At 53.1% G+C, this 22358-nt stretch overlaps 1 protein-coding gene and 1 long non-coding RNA gene across 2 annotated transcripts in view; both read left to right on the top strand.

The window, feature by feature from the left end:
• The first annotated feature begins 588 nt into the window (after positions 1-588).
• LOC122451220 lies at positions 589-5372 on the top strand. Its single transcript, XR_006272341.1, has 3 exons — positions 589-828; positions 1780-1888; positions 4604-5372. It is a non-coding gene; the product is annotated as an uncharacterized LOC122451220 (long non-coding RNA).
• Positions 5373-6659: 1287 nt separating this feature from the next.
• The window catches only part of NDRG1 (N-myc downstream regulated 1), a 55671-nt gene continuing 39972 nt past the window's right edge, over positions 6660-22358 (top strand). The window contains exons 1-2 of the mRNA XM_043483222.1: positions 6660-6810; positions 19047-19127. Of these exons, the coding sequence (XP_043339157.1) occupies positions 19065-19127 (63 nt within the window). The 5' untranslated portion in view covers positions 6660-6810; positions 19047-19064. The remainder of the gene's footprint in view (positions 6811-19046; positions 19128-22358) is intronic.

Here is a 22358-nt window from a genome sequence, read left to right as displayed (position 1 = left end):
AGAGTATTATCTATGACCCTTGAGGAGGAACTAAAGGTCCTTGACTTTGTTTAATGGGTACACTATTATTTGGTCTTGTTTGATCTCTTTTCTTTGCTTTTACGTTTTCTCACTTCTGTGATTAAATTTAGTCTTTGGCTAAAGTTTTTCTACAGTCAAGAGGCAGGTGAACGACATGGGTGGGGGTGGGTGGGTGTCTGTGCTGGGAAGGCCCATAGGGTCCAGCTCTGTTATAATAGTTTTAAGCCAACTGTCTGTACACAAATGCAAACCATCTTCCTTCTTTCCTTTCCTTCCTCTTTTCTTCCATTCAAATAGCAAATATTATTTAAGATTTTCCTGACCTGTGCAAGACAGGATAGTCCCAACTCAGAGCAGTTGCTGCCCCTTTTTGTAGGAAGCTCTGTCCTCAGAAGTACAAGCAAAACCCAGAGGATGAAGGAGCCAGAATGGGCAGGGCAGGCAGGCAGGTTAGGCTGGAAAGTGCAGCTGGAGGTGGTGGTGGAGACAGTCAAGCCAGGAACGTGGGTGGAGCATGAAGGGCCAGCGATTTCAGAATGAGCGATTGCCAAACATATATGCGGGCTCCTCAAAGCTCCCATGACCTCTCAGAGAAAATGCGGGAAGTTTCCCAGGGCTCTGTCCTCTTCAGACTTTAGGAGTTCTCTAAGTAAGTAACCTAAAATTAACTGACAGCCTTTGACTTAACATGGAAACAGCCCATCTGAGAACAAAGTCAACATGGAATAAACCTGATCTGGAAGATACTAAGAGCTGAAGAGGCAGAGATCTGATAACATCAGGCCCGGGATCCAGCCATACCTGAAGGTAACCCTCCTCTGGATATTACTGCTATGTGAGCCCATAAATATGCCCCACACCTTTATTTCTTAAGCCATCTGAAATTATGTTTATGCTACATATACACTAAAGATTTCTAATTAATAACAAGAAAGGGAAACACACAAAGCTCTGGGGGCAGGAGGTGGTGAGGGAATGCTTACCCATCCTTAGTCTAATGGCTGCCAGTTTCAAACATCCCTTTTTCAGGAGGGCTTTTCTAGAACCTCAAGAGTAGGTGAGATTTTGGGTCACATAGTCTTCTAAGACCCAGGGTCCTTAACAACACTTCTAACAACTCCAATTATATAGTCATGCCATTTTCATCCCTTTATTGCTAGCATCTCACATAGTGCCTGATGGATTTTAAATGCTCAATAACTATGTATTAGAGTCTTTAAAAAGATGAATCTGGTTGGAGAGGAGCATGAGAGGTTTACTGGAAGAGTTGACGTTTGCCATAGCCTTGCCGGAGGGTGAGCCGGTGGAGGGTGACCCGGTCAGGATGGACTGTGCTGGGCTGCCGTGACATCCCCCTTCTGGATCCTGCTAGCACGTGGCAACAAGGTCTATTTTTTCCCCTTGTCACATGTTGATTTTGGTCAGCTGGTTACTCCGCTCTGAGTTCCCTCCTTCCGGGTTCTGGGGGATGGACCCTCCACCATCTGGTGGCCAGAGTTGAGAGTGATGGGGATAGGAGATGAATCACAGGCTGGCTGTTAAAGTCCCCATCCAGAAGTGACACAAATCACTTCCCCTCCTGTTCACTGACAGAGCAAGTCACACCCACCTGCCTGACTGCAGGGGCAGGAAATGGAAGAGCTGACATGGGGGTGAACGACCTGGTGATATCTCAGTATCTCCCAGGGCTCAGTTCTGCTCCACGCTAGCTTTGTTCTTAGGCAGGTCCTTTTAAGATTAAATCTATGTTTTCCCCAGATGAGAGACAACTCCAGAGAAGGGAATGTGGGAGGACTTTCTAGAAGGAGAAGACAGCTTGGCCAAAGGTTCAGAGGTGCCGACGTGAGGGTCTGCTTGAGAAAAAGTGGTGAGTAACCCAGTGGTTGAAAGAGGGAGAAAAATGCCTGGACATGTTAGTGGACATCTCTGTTGCCACACTGGGGAGGGGTGGTGAACTTGGCAGGCAGCAAGAGCAATAAAAGGTTTAATTAGGCAGGACCTATGATTTAGGTTATTCAAGATGTCAGCCAAGCAAGGGCTGACGGAAGTGGGCTGGCTGGTGGAAAGCCTGGCGAGAACTACCGCAGGAGCATTGGAGAGCAGCTTCATCAGGGTGGCCCTGAGCAGGCCAGTAAGTAGGTCTCTCTGCAAATGCACAAAAAATATTTGGTAAACACATATTAACAAAATCCTGGGTTGAGTCTTGTTATCACTCCTTCTCCAAATTCATTTCTAGCCCAGAACCTCAGAATGTGATCTCATTTGGAAATACAGATGCAGATGATTACATTTGCAGATGCAATTAGTGAGGTTCAGATGAGGTCATACTGGAATAGGGTGGACCCTTCAGCCCATGTGACTGGTGTCCCCCTGAGGAAAGATACAGAGACAGAGAGAGACGCAAGGAAAGAAGGCCGTGTGCTGACAGAGGCAGAGATCAGAATGACGCAGCCACAGGCCCGGGAACACCAAGGCTTGCCTGCAAGCACCAGGAGCTGGGAGAGGAGGGGAAGGATTCCACCCTGGAGACTTCAGAGGGAGGATGACTCTGCTGACTTCCTGATGGCGGGCCTCCAGCCTCTGAAACTGAGATAAAATACATTTTTTCTATTATTTTAAGTCACTCTTTTGGTGGTAAGTTGTTACAGCACTCCTGACAAACTATTACAAATCAGGAGCAAAGAGAAACTGATTTTTATGGGCCAAAAGTTATATATACCTCTTCATTTCTATTAAAAATGGAAGATTTACTATGTACCGTGAACCAAAGGCTAACATCCAACCACCTGTGAAATTGTTTTCCTTTTGCAGATATTCCCCATTGCTCATAGCTGGACATTACATGTCAAGGATGCTCTCAGAGGACTGGGAACAGGTTCAGAGGTCCGCAGATATGATCCTTCTACTTTGGCTCCTAAAGGAAGCAGAAAGATCCCTTCCCCTCCCCATGAAGTCCAAGTAGGGCTGCAGAAAGAAGGGAGAGTTCAGGAAGAAGCACTAGCCTTTGCTCACTTATTCGACCACTATTTACTGGCTTTCTGTATGAATCCGGTACTTTGAAAGATGCCGGGAGAGATGGGATGAGATGATGATGGTGGTGATGATGATGACTAACATTCTATCAAGGACTTTGTACATGCCAGGCACTGTTCTAGGACATTTCACAGGTCCTTTACATGACTTCCCTGGTGGCTCAGACTGTAAAGCACCTGCCTACAATGCAGGAGACCTGGGTTCGATCCCTGGGTTGGGAAGATCCCCTGGAGAAGGAAATAACAACCCACCCCAGTACTGTTGCCTTGAAAATCCCATGGATGGAGGAACCTGGTAGGCTATAGCCCATGGGGTCACAAAGAGTTGGACACAACTGAGCGACTTCACTTTCTTTCTTTTCTTTACGTGTATTAACTGGTATTTCTTACAACAACCCTAGAAGGTAGCGCTCTTATTATGTACAACTTCCCGATGAGGAGGCTGAGGCAGCAAATTACAGAACATGCCCAGGGCCAGAAAAGCTGGTGAGAGCAGAGATGAGATACAAATGATCTACAGAGATGAAAGTCCTAGCTTCCTAGGAGGAGGGGCGGCGGGGGGGGGGGAAGGGAGGAGGAGGAAGGAATATGGGGGGATGGGGAGGTGGTATGTGGATACAGAGAAGGCTATTGTTTTCCTTAAAGAGCTTTGTAGATTTATTAAGCCAGGACTGACTCCTGAGGAACTTGATATATTAAACACTAAAAAGTTAAAGGAAGGGGAGATGAGGAAGTGGAGATGATGTAGATGGGCATCTATTTAGAGAAGTTTGGGGAGGAAGAGGCTACAGTCATTGGAGGGGAACTTGGGGTAAGAGACGATTATTAGGATGCGTCATTGATTGCTGTGAATGTGTACTTGTAGATCAGAATGATTCACAAGAGAGGGAGATATGGAGAAGAGCCCAATACGAGGATGAGGGGATGCTAACTTTTCATCTTTTTCAACTTTAAAAACATGGAACCACATCAGGGAGCTCATACACTGTGGCCAGAAGGTCCAGCGGCTCCTCTTACCCATCTTCTCCACATTCATGATGAATGTCAAGACAGGTGGGGTAACTGCCCAAGGGACCACAGCACCAAGGTGGAGAAATCAAGCATTCTTCCCATGAACTCTAGCTTTAGATCGCTCTCAGGCCCAAGCACCCATGAACTCCAAGAAAGAAGCTTGGGAATGGATGATGCCTCTGGTCCTTCTAGTGAGAACAGTCTATAAAAAAAAAAAAAAATTTCCATGCTGCTAACTAGAAATTTCCAGGGACGTTAGTCCAGAAAAATCCAATCTCACTTGGTGATGGATCTGTATCAGGTGTGCACTCACTAAGCAAATCTAATTCTGTTGCTGACCAGCGAGAAAGAGAAATAATTTAAACGGTTCAATACAATTGCACCCATATTTGGCTCCGAGAGCTCTGCTGTCTCAGCTGACCTGGGCTGGGGGACCAGTGGTGCAGGAAGCTCTCAGTGCTCTGGGGCCACTCCACAGGGGGAGCACCTTCTACCTGGGTGACCATCCAGGGCTGCCCCTGAGTCCTTCCTTCCCACAGGTGGATGCAGGAAAACGGCTTCATCTGGGCACTCAGCGCATTGCAGAAACAGCAAAGTATTGCAGCATTGAAGGAAAAACTGGCTGTGTTGGACCCATGAGATGGAGTCTGTGATCCCTCAGAACTTTTCCGAGCTGCTTTGGACTCTGCAATGATTTCCTTTCACCCTGGTTGGAGAATGCCGCCGGTCTCAGAAAATGCTACCCACCCCCCGCCCCACCCCCCACTCCGGCAAAATTCTTTTCTCCTCTCTTTGTCTCTGGTATCTTGTCTCCTTCATCCGCCCACCTGCTCTCTTTCATTGTCTTCCGGAAGGCTTGGGCTCCTAAGCTCAAGCGGGCAGAACCCGCTGCAGGTCTGGACTGCTCTGGGTGCTCCATCCCCCAAGTCTTCCTCAAAGGGGTGGAAGTGGCTTCTCCTGGCAAAGTGCCCTTCTCCAGTCCACACGCCAGGGCTCCCATTTGTTATTGAGGAAGTAGTGGCCTACTCCACTTTTGAACTTGAGCCTCTATATCTTTTGCCAGGTAATAAACACAGTGGCTCAATAAATGCTGAGAGTCGAAACAGGGGAGAAAAGGGGAAATGGATGTGTGTGAGTGGAGTAAAAGAAAGCAGGCCTAATTTTGTTCATTGCCATCTCCCCAGTGTATACAAGAGGCTGAGTAGGTGCTCAATCCAGTTACCCAAGAAAAGAGCCCAGATTAACCTTCTCTTTGGGTGAATGGGGAAACTGAATCTTGGGGCTCCTTGGCTTTTCAGTCCTTTTTCCCAGCGGCTGAGCACAGGACTTGGCTCAAAGCAGTGGCTCAATAAATATTTGTGTAATGACAGAATAGGTAAATACCAGGGCCCCTGGAGGCCAATGGGATGCACAAAGGAGAACCAGGGCCCTGTCCTGAGCAAAGCCTGGGCTGGTGGAGGAAAGAGGTTTACCACCATCAGGCAGAGGGCTGGAGGAAGAGTGCAGATGCAAGCCAATACAAGTCTGGGCAAGGGGTCTGGAGACAATGGTAGGGTCTTCATTCATCCATAAAATGATATTCTCCCAGGGCAATGAGTCTCACCCGGGTTGCACATTAGAACCATCTGGGAAGCTCTTAAAATATTCTTGGGCTGCACTCCCTGAGATTCTGATCAAACCATCTTGGGATGGAGCCCTGGCCAGTACCTTCTAAAAAAAAAAAGTTCCACGGGGGATATTGATAAGCACAGCGGGTTGGGAACACGGAGTCACAAACCAGACAGTAGACAAGGCGGCTAAGCGCGCAAAGGGTGCTCAGTACAAGTTCTGGGAACCAGGGGAGGAAGGAGCGAGAACCTTCCTTTTCTGCCAGGGTTCTGGGGGCGGGGAGAGGGACGCAGGGCGGGAAAGGGCAGGTGGGCTTAGAACTAGGTAACTGGGGTTGGGTGAGGGGGCCCAAGCATTAGGAAGGGCTGAGCAAGATGGACGTGATTAAGCGGGAGTCTGGGTTTCAACAGAAAGCCTATGCAACAAGGAGGGGTCATGGGGTGCGAATCGCAGGGAGCGGGTCTCCAGGAAGCAAAGGAGGCAGCACATGGGACGTGGGATCTAAGACCCGGAGGAAGTGGGGGAGTCGCTCCTAAGGGATGTCCAGGAGTGGCGCAAGGGGACTCGGAAGAAGAAACTCTAAGATGGAGAGGGGGGCCACTCGGTCACACAGAGACACACGGAAGTCCACACGCACACGCGCGAGCGCGAACAAGCACACGCACCCACGCCCAAATGGATCCGCGGTGCACACACGCCCGCTGCACACGCCCAGGCCCCGGCCTTCCGGACGAGGAAAGGAACAGCGCTGCGGAACGGCCGCCGGGACCGCGAGAGCCGCTCCCCGCCTCGCCTCCACGCGGGCTTGCGCAACAGGCGGCGGCTCGGGCTGGCGCCCCCAGCGCGCTGCCCCAGCACGGCCAGGCGCGCCCAAGGGAGCGGGAGGAGCGCCGGGGAGGAGGGAGCCGCGAGGGGTGTGTCCCCGCGGCTAGTGGGCCCCGGGGGCGGGGGCGGGGCGAGGCGCGGGGGGCGGGGCCGCGGCGCCTATAAAATCGCCCTCCTCCCGGGCATAAACAAACCTCGTCTGGCTCCCAGCTCCGGCTCGGGAGCGCACGCCTCTGTTCGCCGCTCTCTTCGCTCCCTCTGGGCACAGCCAGCCTAGCTCCGGGTCCTTTTCGCTTTTCTCCCTCTGCCTCAGGTAAGCCCGACGCCCTCTTCCCGCCAGGAGGGGAGGGATCGATCGCCCGTGGGTGCTCCTGCCTCTTGCTGGACCACCTTTTGTGGCCAGCACCCGCCTCCTCCCCCACTCCCGGAGCTGCAAGTGCTCGGTTTCCCGGTGGCGCGAGGGCGAGCTCCAGGAGGGGTTTTGGGGGCGCGAGCACTGCTGGTGTGGGGGTGTTTGATTGGGCAGCAAGAGGGAAAAAAGGTCCGGGTTCACCTTTGCCCTAGCTGAGGAAGTGGGATCCTGAGGGTCGGGGTGGGGAGTGGAGAGCCCCAACACCTTGATCCCTGCTTCCCAAGGCCCTCCCGGCTCATGGGCGCCTCGGGGCTGAGGGCGCGCTGGACCTGGAAGGAGGCGAGACAGGAGTGTGTGTGATTGAGGGTAGAGGTGGGGTGTGTTCCTGGAGTGGGGTGTCTGGGGAAGGAAAGATTGAGCGCGCCAGTAGAAAGGAGATACCTAGGGGTGAGCGGCGCTAGGGACGAGGCTCGAGAAGGGGACGTGGGTGTGTCTGCTTCCCAGACTCTGCCCCCAACCAGTGTGTGTCTGAGGGGCGGGGGCCCATTCAGCCTGGAAGTCGGGGTGGAGCACGCTTCTGTGTGCGCGCGCGAGCGCGCGCGGGCGTGTGTGTTGAGGAAGGGTCCTAGTGTCCCAGCGCGAGCGACACGCGCGGGAGCGAGGGTTGGCGAGCGTCGCTGGGCAGGGTGCGGCCCCCGAGGTGGCCCGGGGTGGGCGCTGTGGCGGCGCGCAAGAGGTGGCCTGGACCAGCGGGGTCTTGTGGCATCTGGCCGCCCTGCGCTGGCTGGGGCTTCGAGTGGCGTCATTTTCGCCTCCGCCCACTCTCCGCAGCTTTCCTTCTCTCCCCTGCCTCCCGGCCCCGCCTCTCCTGCCCTCCCAGGAGAGGAGAACAGCTGGATTTGCTCGGCGCTTCCTGGGAGATCCGCCGCGGTCTCGGATTCAGCGTGGGCAGGGCGTGTGCACAGTGGTGGGCTCCGGGGGAAACGCGCTGTCACCGCTTGGGTCACATTAGTGGCTGAAGCTGGGATTTAGTGGCTATTTGCCTTACTCCGCTCCACCTCCCCCACTCGCCCGTCTGTCGCGTCTGCTGTCAGACATCTCTCTAGGTCTGGGGCAGCACCAACTTGTGGCTTGGACGGGGAGTTGGGGGGGAGGTGCCCGGCAGCTGGTGGGGGAGGCAAAGCTCGTGGGGGAGGGCGCGATTGTCTTGTGCCCAGACCACGCTCTTCTTCCCCAGATGTCCTGGGCACTTGAGTTTGTTGGGTTCCTTTGAGTTACTGGGAAAGATGAAAGATTCGGAAAAGAGTGCAGCCAGTGGCCAGTCAGGAGGGCTTTAGCCATCAGCCATACTTCACCTCCTAAAGAACAGAATATCTGTACACAGAGTGTGTTCTTGCCATAACAAATGCAGTCCCCAGGCAGACCTTCCAGCCCAGCTTCCTCCTGGATAGAAATGCCGGAATCTTGACTGAGTTTCACAAAGGTGAACTGAAATAAGCAGGGTACAGAGAATGCAACCCCCAGCACCTGGCTTCAGGGGGTCCCCAGCCAGGGCAGAAATGCAGACAAGGGTGCAGACCCCAGCCCTCTGTGGTGGTAACTGTTGGGGTGGCCCAGGGTGGGGGTCAGGGGAGGAGGGGACACAGGGGTAGTCAGGAAGTGATAGGATACCTTTAAAGGGACAGTGCTCTGGGGTAAGGAGCGAAGCCGGATGTCCCCAGATCTGGGACTTCATAGCTTTGTGGCACCTTAGAGTGAGAAGGAAAGTGTCGCCTGCCTCGCTTTGGCACCTGGCACCTGGCCCAGGGCCAGGCCCTTGGGAGGAGATCAGATAGACACTGAATCAATTGAACGGCCCCATTCCCCTGTGATCCCACAGGCAGTTGAATTTTTGGTGATAGCATGTGACTGCGCTTTCCAAGGAGACCTTGGAGGATCTTTTCGGGTCTCTTTTCCTGAGAAGCAAATCCAGGCTTGCTATCCGTTGGTTTAATAATTTGGAGGAATTAAAAATTCACACAAGTTCCTGGTCCAACTTCTGCCCGCTTGACAGATGGACACTGAGACCCAAAGGCGGGGAATGACTTGCCGAGGAGGGGCCAAACCTGGAGTCGGTCTGAGTCTCCTGGCTGTGATGGGAGGTGGTGAGCGGGGGCCCAGTCTTGAGAGATGGACTTTCTGCTGTCAGAAAATGAGTTGGATCCTCACTGCGTTTCTGGCGGGGAAACTTCCCAGACAGAATGTGGGTGATTGATGGGTCAGTTGATTTTCAGTCTGAATCACGAGTTCTTGAGACAGGAGCAGAATCAGCGTAGTGAGAAAGGGCTGCAGCCCTGCTGAGTGGTGGTGGCCCAGATTTGGGCTGCCCAGGCTGGACCCCAGATGTGAACAAAACCCCGCCCGCCCTCAGTGCGCTGAAATCTCCTGGCCTGAGCTGCCTCAGCATGGATGGGGAAGAAAGATCTCATTGTGTTTTTCTGATGGCCTGAAACTGCAGTTCTTCCTTGGGATCCAGAGAATCCCATCCAAAGCGTGACTCAGAAGGCCCTGTGCTTCAGAAGGGAAGCCAGGATGATGACTCAGCATCTAAGATTCTAGCAGGGAGGGGCCCTGACTCAGGCAGAGGGGGCCGGGAAGGAACAGGACCTTTCTCTCTCTCCGAATCAGCAGCTATATCCCACAGCCCCTCTCATCCTCGCAATAACTCTGCCTGCACTGTCTTGGCGCCGTTGAATGGATGGGGAAACCAAGGCCAGGAATGTTTAAGGGACTTGCTTGTGGGCTATGTGACTGGAAGTGGGAGGGGCAAGCTGAGAACCCAGAGCGTCAGACCTGAAAGCCTTTGTTCTTTTTTCATGATGGCACGTTGGGGTGACTGCAAAAAGGCTTGAGTGAAAAGCGCAGAGAGGCCAGCCAGAGCTCTGGCCTCAGTTACTGCCCCGCGCCCCGCCCCCCCCTTAAAATTGAGAGTAACAGATACTGTCTCATCAGGACATGTAAATATTAATTGAGTTAATCTACGGCAAGAGTTGAGAACAGTACTTGCCTGTGAGGCCACCATGAGGAAACTTACGGTCAACCATTTCCACAAATGACATTCTCAAGGCATTGTCTGGGGAGGGCCTGCAAAGGCTGGATTCATGTTTTGCTTCTTGAAGTTTTTACAGAAAGCTAGGCTTATGCAGATTGGATAAAAATATAATGGAACTTTGTCTGAAATGCAGATTTCCAGGACTGGTAGGTCTGGGATGAGCAAGGGATCTGCATTGTTTCAAAGCTTCCTGGGCCGGATTGGGCTAGAATGTACTGCCAGAGAGGAGGATATTTGCTCCAGAATGATGACTGCGGGAGAGCAAAAGAAAGACGGGGGCCACATTTCTCATATCTCCAGAATCTGGAATAAGTAGCTTTAATTTGGCTCAAGTACCTTGTGATTTCAAGGCATCTCCTTGTTCCTTTGAGATAGGAGACATCCTTGCTATTTCTCAGATCAGAAGACTGAGGCTTGAGCAGGTCCCTTGCTTGTCCAGGATCAGGTGATGGGGCTCTGTTCCCCATGAGCCACCATGGACCATTCCCTGCAGCGTTCTCCTTTGAGGCTGCCCAGGCCCTCCTTGATCCGTCTTTGGAATCTGGACTTGGTTTCTTGGCTTCATTTCAGGCAGCCCTTCCTGACTCCCTGATCTCAGTCTGGGCGCAGCCCTGCCCTTTCTTTCTCTTTGAGTTTGGAGACAGACACAGGCAGGTTGGCCGTCTCTGCTGCGGAGCCAGCGGAGGTCAGCTCCCTGGACACTCGCTTGGCCCTTGCTGCGCCAGTCCAGGCTTGTTGGAGCAGGCTGTGCTAGAGGAGTGGGGGGCTCTGACCATGAGTGTGTGGACCCCAGTGCTCCGGGGCAGATGCCTTGTGAGAAGAAACCTGGCAAGCCTGGCAACCTGACTTGGCGCTGCCGAATAGACCTGATTACAGAGTGGATCCACACACAGATCTCTCTTCCACCCAGTCCTGATCTTCATACCGTGTATTTACTGAAGATCTGCCAACCCCTGCCCACCCGGGCTCCGTCTCCAGGCATTTCCATTCCCGAGGAGGCATTCCTCCAACTGAGGTGGTAGGAAGTGGGGACTCCTTAGCAATCTGGGGGCTTCATCTTTTGTTTTATAGATTTTTTTTCCCCTTAAACCTGTGGAAAGCTCTGTATATATAAGCGTTCTGCCCGTGTGCTGATCTGCTTAGAGAGGTGGATGGGGACCGCTTTTAAGGAAGAACAGGGCTCCATCTGTTCCCCCATCTTTACCCCCACCTCCACCCATTGGCTTTAAGAAGGTTCTGGGCAGCCCTCTCTGAATGTGAGTGTGGGAATCATTCTAAAGAGGTAGGTAATTCTGAGGACTCTCTTAGCTGGGAACCCTCCCCTTCCTCCCCTTTTATTAATCATTGAACTTGCCTGCTTTCTCCAGAAAGCCTCCCTGACTTTCCCCTCCAGGCAGGCTGATTGGCTTGGGTGCCCTTCTTGGATCATTCTGGGTTGTGTCTGCTTACTTATCCTTTTCCCGCAGACCAGAGAGCCTGCACTTAGGAGGCAATCCGTTAATATTGGTTCAAGTAGTAGTAGTATAGCTGCTCAGTCATGTCCAGCTCTTTGTGACCCCATGGACTGAAACCCACCAAGCTCCTCTGTAGGGATTCTCCAGGCAAGAATACTGGAATGGGTGGCCATTCACTTCTCCGGGGAATCTTGCCGACCCAGAGAGCGAACTCAGGTCTCCTGCATTGCAGGCAGTTTCTCTACTGTCTGAGCCACCAGCGAAGCAATGTTGGTCCAAAGGATACCTCCATTTACTAAGGGAATAACCGTGGGCCCTCTTGTGTAGGAAAGATTGGAAGGTCATCCAGAGGGTAAGAGCAGCAAGACCAACTGGGGGAAGGATTCTGTCAGCGTGGCAATCGTCCCGTCTCAGGGACAAAGGGTTGTGTAGGCGGAATCTGCATCCACGTCCCATGCTAACCCCGGCTCCGTCTCTGTGCTTTCCACACATTATCTCACAGACTATCCAGTGCTGCTCGTGTCTGTCTTGCAGATTCACGGAAAAAGCCTCTCACCCACCCAGCATCCTCCTTTAGACTTTCGTTATCTTGCGCGTCCCCGCAGACTGTCTGGTCTTCTCTCTGCCAGACAAGTGGCTGGGCTGCCAGACCTCCACGGAGAACAGACAGGAAGGTCCTGGGTTGCGCTGCGGAGAAGGGGGTGGGGCGAGGACCACGTGCGGGCCCTCCCTCTTCCTGCTATTGTGTCCCAGATACACGACGGACCTTCTTGCTAGTTCTGTGCTCTGGCCCAAGACAGAGAAGTTGCCTTTGGTCTCTAGCCTGGTACCCAGGGAATGGATGCAGCTGGGGGGGGTGGGGTGCCTTCTCTTTAGTGATTTCTCTTCTATTCTTTCAATATCAGACAGTCTGTTGGATGCTGCTGAGGTTCAGCCTCCAAGCAAAAGCACCCGGGGCTTCCTTAAGGAATTCTGATTGTCTTTTTTCATTTTATTGACTTTTGAAAGCCCTGTTTTCTACCTCCCTTCCCCTCAACTGGGGAACTTTCTGGAAGGTCCAGTGAGTCCTGCCATATTGTTTACTAGGTTGATTACATAAGGAAAACATTGAGAGTTAAGGCCACCGACTTCTTCACCCTCCTTGGAGGCTTGGGTTTCAGAAGGTCCAGAAAACATCACGAGAACCCATGGACTGCCTGGTAGCTTGATTTCAGCATCTCTTTGGCAAAGAAAGGACCAAAGGGCATGTCCATAGCATGGTGGGGGAGGCAAGGTGTACCCCAAGGCTACCTTCCTGGAGGTTAAGGCAGATGAGGCACTGTTCTCTCAAACCTTCTGGAGCTGACTGTACTCGGAGGGGATGTTATGGTGAACATCAGCAGCATCCATTGATCCCCTGCCCGCCTTTTAAATTCTGTTCTATAAAGAGCCCAGTGTGTTGGAAAAAAACACTGCTTTCATGTGGCTTGGAAACTAGGCGTGTTCTGGAGGGGACAAAATCTGGGCCAGTGGCTGACAGTCACAATCGATGCAAGCTTATCAACAGTTGTTCCTGGTTCCCTTCTCTCTCTGCTTCACTGGAGGACCCCGGAGGCTGTGGTCTGCCCGCCCCCGCCCCGCACACCTGCACCCACTCCATAGGATGGAGGCTAGGCCTTTAGGAAGTCACACGGGCCTTGGCGTTTGAGCCTCAGATTACCCACTGGTAAGCTGGGGTGACCCAGTCCACATTTTCCCAGGGACCTCCTTGAGGAACAAATAGTATAATGCAATGAACCTTTTTTTCAAAGTATTGAATATGGTGGATCCCTTCTGCATGTTGTGAGGGGAGAATGTCTACAATGTGGGCTTTGCCCACAGCCTGGGCCTCTGGTGGGCTGGGCCTCAAGGGGGCTGTGCATGGTGGCGTGAGAAGCACGTGACTCTGCCAGCTGATCCACATGGGAGAAGTCTCCCAGGAACATGGGGCCCATCCTTAGTACTTCCTGCCTGGGGCTGGGCACTCGGTACGTGTGTCTGTTTAGAGCAAGCTGGGTTCATGGTCAACTGTCCCCTTTAACATTGCTTTTTTAAAACTGTGCCATCTTGATGCTTGGTGACTTGAGGTCCATTTCTTAATCTCTCTGTGCCTCCATTTCCCCGTCGAATGGTGACGTGATGGGGTCCACCTCCTAGGGCTACTGGAAAGCTCAAAGTGGGGATGGGGTTTGGAGCCTAGGAGGCACCATGAAATTCTTGTTGCTGTCACAGTCTGTGGAGGGTGGGTGCGGCCGGGGGGCTCCCAGAGCACATCCGGGATGTTTCTGTGCTAGACGCCCCCCACCCCTGCCTTGGAGGGGCTTCAGGGGCCCAGCAGAATTTGCCAAAGAGGAAGGGCCTGTGCCCCCTCCAGGTGGCTTGTTGGAGGAATGCCAGAGCTGGTGGAGGACTCCAGTCTTAGGGACGAGGAGGCCGGGAGAAGAGGGCCCTCCAGGTTCCCAGGGCAGGTGACCTGAGCAGAGCCACGCTGCAAGAGACCCTCATAGCATCCTAGGGTGCACCTCCCTCTTGTCTGCACGCAGCACCCTCCTGCCTGGGCTCCCATCCGTCCTGAGTTTTGGGGACCATGTGATGTCCATAGAGGGCTTCTCAGGTGGCTGAGCAGTAAAAAAATCCACCTGCCAATGCAGGAGACACAGGTTCGATCCCGGGTCGGGAAGATACTCTGGGGAAGGAAATGGCACCCTGCTCCGGTATTCTTGCTTGGAGAATTCCATGGACAGAGGAGCCTGGCAGGTCACAAAGAGCTGGACACAACTTAGCGACTAAACGAGAACAACAGTGTCCATAGAACACACGCCACGTATTTTGTAGATGGGAAGCCGAGGCCCAGGGAGGGGGTGAATGACTTGGGAAGAGTGTGGCTGGAGAGGGGCAGAGTTCCCACGCCCTGGCCCCTAATCAGGGTTCCTGCTGCTGCATCAGGGCTTTTGAGAATCCCAGGCTCCGTGTGTCCCCTCGCTCTCGCGGTGACCGGTTAACATCTCTCACGTGGCCTCATGGCCTGAGATGCCTCCGCCTGCTGCCTTCCCAGCCCCTGAGGTCACCTTCTTCGCTCCTCTGAGCAAACCTCAGTCTTGGCTTTGCTGGAACCCATGGAGTCCAGCTCGTTGCTGACTGGCTCCTGGGTCCGTTGAACTGGAAAGGTATTTGCCTGCCCGCCTCCCCGCCCCGGCCCCTTGGGCCTTTGTTACTCATTGACCCCAGTGGTGGCGCATTGGGTCTGATTGCTGGAAACCCATGTGACACCTGCTGAACCTTTTTTCTGTGTCCCCTCCTTGCTGGGCCACTCAGGGACTAAGAATGTTTAAAATACAGACCATGTCCCCACAAATGGCCCTGGGTCTCTGAGGCAACCAGGGAAGTGCACTGACTAATGAAGCAGCTGTTTGCCCGATTCTGTGTGCCGTGGTTGCATTGACGGCCCCCCACTACTCGCCGGGAGCAGGAGTTGTTATGCCCATTTTACAGATGAGCAAACTGAGGCTCGGAGGTTAGATCACAGAGCCAATCAATGGTGATGTTCAGATATGACCCTCAGATTTTCCCCCTGCCCCCACCCCCCACCCCACTAACTCCTGGCTACCTTTCACTTCTGCAATATTGATTTTCTCAGAATTCCTTCTGGGCAGGCAGGTGGGAAAGGAAGAAGTGGTATAAACCAGTCTGGCAGCTGGCGTTGTGACCTGGAACCCTGTTGTGTGCCCTGAGTGGGGTTTTGGCAGAAGGAGGCCTGGCCCGACCTCATTTCCTGTGTGGAGTGGCTTCCCTCTGTGCTGAGACAGAGTCCACCCTAGAGGATGGCGCGGGGGGCTGGGAGTCAGACACCCGAGCTCCCACCACCATGCCCCGTGCGGCCGGGCCCCCTGCAGGACTGCCGCCTGCAGCCCTCTGCCCCCTGCAGCACTGCCTGGGTCCTCTGCGCTAGGATTTTGCAGGAGGTGGTGGAGAAGGGCAGACTTGGCATCCAGTGCTTGGCCTCAAACCCAGGGAGACAGCTTGTTGAGCCCAGTGGGGCTGCAGGCTGGCTGTGGGGGGTGACCCCAGGTGTGAGCACCCTCTGAGTGGAGCCTGAAGGGGACAGGGCCGGAGGCACCAGCCTTGGCACCCAAACCAGGTCAACCTCCCGTCTACGCCTGACTTGTCACATAGTCAGGTCTCATCACGGAGCTGTGATAGGTCCTTTCTCGACTCACTCTGTGTCTGGCACATGACAACGGCTGTGCGGGAAAACTACCTCCGAGTAAACCTTCCTACAGCATGTGCTTCCTGGAGCTCAGATGGGCTCTGAGGGCTGGTCTTGCCTCGTGGGGGGCAGACGATAAGGAGGGGGAACACGAGGGGCTGCTGGGAGGTGTCTCTGGCTTCATCTAAAACATGTCAGCTTTCTTCTTAAAAACAGTTTTATATATTGAACTTCCTTATAAGGTTTCCTCTAGACCCCCAGCTTCTGAAACAAAAGTTTGCAAAGTTTATTGATGGGTGCAACAGAGACGGGGTTAAGGGCTGGCCTCAAGGGGCCTAAGTCTACAGATAGCACCCTAGCTCAGAGAGCGGGGTGCGGGGCCTGGGGGGCCCGGGGCTCAAGGTGCACCTTCTACAGCCCGTTTGGGCGGTCTTGGGAATCGCAGGCAGTGACCTGGCTGGAGGTCCTGGCTGAGCTCCCCTGTTGGGACATGTCCAGTTACAGTTAGCAGCTACAGGCTGCCCCGGGCCTGCGGGAACCGTGCCTCCTTCCCACCCCCATCCCCCAGGGCACAGGAGAACCTGGAGTGTCCTCTGCTTTATCTGGTCTCCCTGCAGACCTCAGAGCCCTGGGATTCTCACTGGCTGCTTCTTGGTCTGGGCCCAGGGCGTTTCAGCCCCTTCACTCCTGGGGCCAGATAATTCTGCTGTGGGGCTGCCCTGTGCCCCCGTGGGGTGGTCAGCAGCCGCCCTGGCCTACATCCGCTGGATGCTAGTAGCATCTCCCAGTCGTGCCGATCAAGAATGTCTCCGGACATCGCCAGATGGGGGGACAGAATCACCCTCGTCTGGACAAAAAACTGGGATGCCCTCTCTGAGCCTCCCCAGGGCCCCAAGCACACGAGCTTCCGAAAAGGAGCAGTTCTCAAATACTGATGTTTAAGGGGGATTTACCAGTTTTCAAGCCGCTGTCTCCTGGGGTCTGGGAAGCTGAGTTGTAGGAGGAAGAGAAGGTGTGGGGTAAAGGGATGTCTCCGGGAGCATATTTGGGAAGCCAGGAAAGCTGGACCTGAACTCTTCCTGGTTCTGAGGGAAGGTGAGGGGGTGGTTGAAGGCTGATCCTCCAGTGGAATCACAGTAGAGTCATGACAGCCAAGGAGACTTGACCACGCTGGGCTGAGCTGCAGCCTGAAAGCTTGAGCCCTTATACATGTAGACCTGTTTTCAAGGCATATCACTCCTGTGGTTTACTAAACCACATAAGAGTGAATGTAAACACAAACATGGGCCTCGTCTGGACAAACACTGTGGTGCAGTGGGAAAGAATCTGCCTGCCAACACGGGAGGCACACGAGATGTAGGTTCGATCCCTCGGTTGGGAAGATCCCCCCGGAGGAGTAAGGGGCAACCTACTCCTGTATTCTTGTCTGGAAAATTCCATGGTCAGGGGAACCTGGCAGGTGACAGTCCATGGGATTGCAGAGTCAGACGCATCTGAGTGATCAGTTGCTGTGAGGCTGCATAAAAGCCGTGCATCTGTCTGTTCATTCTGTCTGTTGTGATGCTCAGGGCTACAGGGAGGGAAGGGAATGAGCCGGGTAGGCTGCCTACCTGTCCTGGGGAGCTGGCAGGTGGGGGTGGAGGCCCAGGGGTAGCCGGAGACCCTGACTTCACCCCTGGGTTCTGAAGGGGCCCCTGTGACATGTGAAGTCCTTTTCCTCTTAGCGTTGCCAGAGCCGTGAGCTTCTGGAAGGCTCCCTGGCCTGTGTAGGCGAGGTGTCCCATGGCCAGGGTCTCGGGACCATGAACACGCTGAGCTAGCAAGGCCGGCAGACCTTGGCTTTTCATGCCGCCTGCCTCCGAGCTGGCAGCCGCCCAGGAATGCTCACAAATATAAAACCGACTTTGTTTTCAGAATGTTCTGGAGCCTAGACTCCAGAGGCTGCATAAAGGCATTCTTGTGGGGCTGGTTATCTACTGGGGCCTCAGACCAGAGCGTCCCAGGGAATCTGCCCACAGAGCACCACGTGCTGGCATTGGGGGGCGGGTGGGTGCAGGGCGGCCCCGCTCTGTCACCCGCTGACCCCTGAGAGGTGTTTTGCAAAGAGGGTTCCTCTGGGTGCAGGGAGCTGGGTTCTCAGAGGAGCTGAAATTTGGAAGTTCAGACACTTGTGCTCTCTGTCTGGCTGTTACATCTGTGGAGCCATGGAGAGTTTGGGGTGAGGTCCCCACTCCGGAAAGTAGCAGGTTTTCACCCAGTTCCCGACACAGAAGGTCTGGGTCTGTGACCTGGTGGGGGTCCCTGGTCTCCCGTCACTTACTCCTTCACTCTGTCTTCAGCTCTGCCCGCAGCCACCTACCCTTCCTTCTGGGTTCATTGCACCTCACCCCAATACTGGGGGGCGCTTCAGTCTCTCAGCTTGACTCTTCACCCCTAAGAAGAAATGTTGATGCCTCCAGGTCCCTGATTGAGCTCCCCAGGAGGGAGTGTGCTCAGGACCTATCACCCCCAAGCCTCGGTGCCCAGGGAGGCCAGTTACGGTGGCATTTCCACTGCTGGAACTCCTGGCGTCAGAGCCTGGAGGCCCCTTCTGGCCCAGCCCGATCTCTGCCCCCACCCCTGCTTTCCTGCCCCGCTCTGGCTCAAGAAGTACTTTGTGCCTTGAAGATCCTTTTTCTTTCAAACTCTTCCCAAGTGCTCGGTCCTGTCATCTTGGCTTGAGATAGTCCCTTCTCCTCTCCACCCCCAGCAGGGAGCAGAGTACCCTGCCCAGAGATGAGCATGGGCTGTCTCTGTGGCCATCCCTCTGTTGGAGACATCCTTCTGTTGGGGATGAAGGAGAGAGCTAGTGCCATGCCTCCGCGTGGCCGGCCTCCGGCACCTTCTGTCCCCTTTTGCTTGTCAATCTGGGGCTGTCTGACTTTGGGATGTGGCAGCAACGTGGGTCTCCTTCTAAAGTCCAGAGCGAAACATCCATCCTTGGTACGGTGAGTAGGTCTGGCCTGGGTGTCAGGGCCTGGTTTTGAGTGTCATGGTGGTTTAGTGGCTAAGTTGTATCCACTTCTTGTGATCCCATGGACCTTTAGCCTTGTCAGGCTCCTCTGTCCGTGGGATTCTCCAGGCAAGAGTACTGGAGTGGGTTGCCATTTCCTTCTCCAGGTGATCTTCCTGACCCAGGGATTGAGCTTGAGTCTCCCGCATTGCAGGCGGAGTCTTTACCGACTGAGTTGTTCAAAAGCCTGTTTCCTGTACCAGGAAATAGACTTCCCTCCATCCCCAGGGACAAGACTGGGGCCGGGGTAGTGGGCGGGAGGCAGAAACTGCTGGTCTGGGGAGTGAAGGCTCCCTCCCTGGTCTCAGGTTTGCGTCTGTCTGGAAACACCTCTCAGCCGGAATTGCTGACCCCCTGGCCTCTGTCTCTGTGCAGGCGGGTGACAGCAAGGACATGTCTCGGGAGCTGCAGGACGTGGACCTCGCCGAGGTGAAGCCTTTGGTGGAGAAAGGGGAGGTGAGTGGAGAAGCCCTGGATACGCCCCCTCCCATCCCCACTCGTACATGGACATATGTGTGTGCACAGTAGGAACACACATCCATGTACACACACGTGTGCGCACCCACGCACACACACGCACATGTCCACTGCTTCCTGGTTTCCACAGGTCACCTTATCCAGTTGCAAAAGGCCAGGAGGTTCTAGTTCAGGTCCCAGCTTGGCTCGCAAGGGCTAAGGCCCCTCGCCCACCTCTGGCCTTTCTGCATCACTGATCTTTGTAAAGACAAGGGCATTGAATGAGAGTTCCTCTAAGCACCTCCACCTCTGACATCCCGTGGTTCTAAGCCTGCCACCTGAAGCCTGTCGCCCATCGGCTCTGCCTGCCCCATAGCTGAGTGGTTAAGGGACCAGACTGCCTGGGTCCAGGTCCTGCCTGTGACACTGCTGCTCCGTGACCACTGGCGAATCCTTCAACCTCTTCATGCTCCAGGTCCCCGACTTTAAAAACCAGTGACGCTGGGACTAGCGTCATGGGGCCAGGGTGAGGATGGAGTGGGTTACCTCAGGTGGAGCCGTTAGACCCTTGTCCACCCGGAAGGGGACCAGCTATGCTCCTGTTCTCTTGTTGCTACAATTATCACCCTCTTTTTTTGGCCAAATCTCTCAAGTGAACAAGACCTTCTTGTTGGAAACAGACTCCCCTGCCATATAGCCTAGCCTGGCATGATCCGTCCTGGACTGGTTGGGGATGGATGTGAAAAGCCTTTTCATTTGCACAGTTGACACTGTATTTTTAAACTACGTTCACATCCCAGTTCTCACTGAGTTTTGTAACTGCCTGTGATGAGACACCTTTTGTAAAATGTAAAGCTTGGGTTCAAAAGTGGGGTTACCTTGAGGTGAACTAAATGCTTTCGAAAGCAATAATTAACATACACGAACCACGCCCTGCATGCCGGTTTCTGGACTAACCATACTTCATAGGTTATTTCCTGCTAAATTAAAGGATAAGGCTGTGGCTGATTAGAGACTAGGTTCTGTGATTGTTCCCATTTTACAGAAGAGGAAGCTGAGTTTCCGGTAGGTTCATTTGTCCTTCTCTGTCGGTCACATGGTTACAAAGTGCGGGGCGTGGAGCCAAACTCAGGCCAGCTGCCATTGGTAAATGGATTCACTTAATTCCTTTATGGCTCTACACGTGGCTGTTCTGTCTTAGGTCCAGTATTTCATGGACTTTTCTTTTTTTAACTTTTTATTTTGTATTAGGGTATAGCTGATTAACAATGTTGTGATAGTTTCAAGTGAACAGTGAAGGGACTGAGTCACACACACACATGTATCCATTCTCCCCCAAAGCCCCCTCCAATCCAGGCTGCCACATAACATTGAGCAGAGTTCCATGTATTACACAGGCCTTGTTGGTTATCCATTTTAAATATAGCAGTGTGTGCATGTCATGGACTTTTCTTTATGAAGGTGAGACGTATCTTTCTATTTTCCATTATATAGATAATGGAAACTCACCTTGATGGGAGGAGACTTTCCCAAGGTCATTTGGGTAGGATGAGAAGCCAGACCAGGGGAAGCTGCAGAATCCCCGATATCATTCCCATGCGAGGGGTCTGCAGACATCTTCTGTAAAGGACAAGTTGGATGGTGTCTTAGGCTTTGAGGACCCATGGTCTCTGTTGTAACTACTCAGTTTTACCGTTACAGCCTGGAAGCCGCCCTAGGCAGTATGGAAGCCAATGGGCTTACTGTGTTTTAATACAGTTTTATTTAGAAAAAGAAGGTGGAGGAAGGTAGAGGCCCACAGTTTGCCAACTCGAATCCTGTTCACTATGTATGCTTCAAATCCATTTCCTCTTCTGTCTGCATCTTTGACACAGTCTTGAAAAAAAAAAAGCAAAAAACAAAGCAACAGAAAAACTCCCAGGTGATGCAAATACGTATCAGGATCTTTTATAAATAATTTTGTTTATTTATTTGATTTACTTTTGGCTGTGCTGTTCGTTGTTGCTGCCCGGGCTTTTCTCTAGTTGTGGTGCTGGCTTCTCTTTGCAGTGGCTTCTCTCGTTGCGGAGCAGGGGCTCTCGGGCACACGGTTTCAGTAGCTGTGGCTCCCAGGCTCTAGAGCTGGGGGGCGTGTGGGGCCCTCCCGGACCAGGGATCTAACCTGTATCACCTGCACGGGCAGGTGGGTTCTTTACCACTGAGCCAGCAGGGAAGCCCCACATTAACATATTCTTATCCCTCCCCTTTTGAAAAACCACATGAAATGGTATACCACGTTTGCTTTGTTTATTTAATCACCCGTGTTGGAGACCTTTCCAACATCAGTCCACAGGGCACTTGCTTCTGTCTTTCCAGCTCACAGTCTTCCTCACGTTTATTTGACTAGGGCCCTGTATGTGGACACCTGGGGCCACGTCACTGTTTCCAACAGAGCTGCAGGTGTTCACAGCCTCTTTGGATCCTGCATGTTCGTCATTTCATGCACGTGCAGGTCTTAGATAAATTCCCCAAGTGGCATCGCTGAGTCCAAGGGTAGATGCATGTTTACACACAGCATGTATACATTTTTGAGGCAGCCTAGTGCTGCCCTTGGAAATTTTTATTTCTGAAATAAACATCTAGGAGGTTATCAACTCCTAGTTACATGTCAGTCTGTCTCTCAGTAGATCCTGGCCTTTTCTCTCCAGGTTTAAATGGAAGTAAGCCCTGCATTTCCTTAGACTGACTCAGCAAAGTGTTTTTAATTAGGTTTGCTGTTGGGAAGTTCTTCCTGATGTCCATCCTCCATCGGGATGACCTCTGCACTCTTGTTAACATTGTGAAGATTAGGGTTGTATGAAGCAGCTTTTCTGCTCCCTCCCGTCAATACACACACACACAAGTGTGTTGGCCACCATTTGCTTCCACTTGAATTTATCAAACTCCCTTCTGTTCTTAACCCCAGCCCCAGTAGGTTTGAAGCTATTGAGATATATGTGTGCACACACACACACACACACACACACACATATATATATTAATTGGAGGAAAATTGCTTTACAATGTTGTGTTGGCTTCTGCCATACAACAATGCAAATCAGCCATAATCATACATACATCACCTCCCTCTTGAGCCTCATGCCCACCCCCCATCCCACCCCTCACTTTAATCTCCTTCAGCAGTTGGGTGTACAGTTTTAACTCCCAGCCCCTGGCTGTTCCAAGGGGTCCCTGTCCCCTTTCCATCACCTC

This window comes from Cervus canadensis, chromosome 12, assembly GCF_019320065.1.
Source record: "Cervus canadensis isolate Bull #8, Minnesota chromosome 12, ASM1932006v1, whole genome shotgun sequence".
NCBI lineage: Eukaryota > Metazoa > Chordata > Mammalia > Artiodactyla > Cervidae > Cervus > Cervus canadensis.
This window is presented reverse-complemented; position numbering and strand designations above follow the sequence as displayed.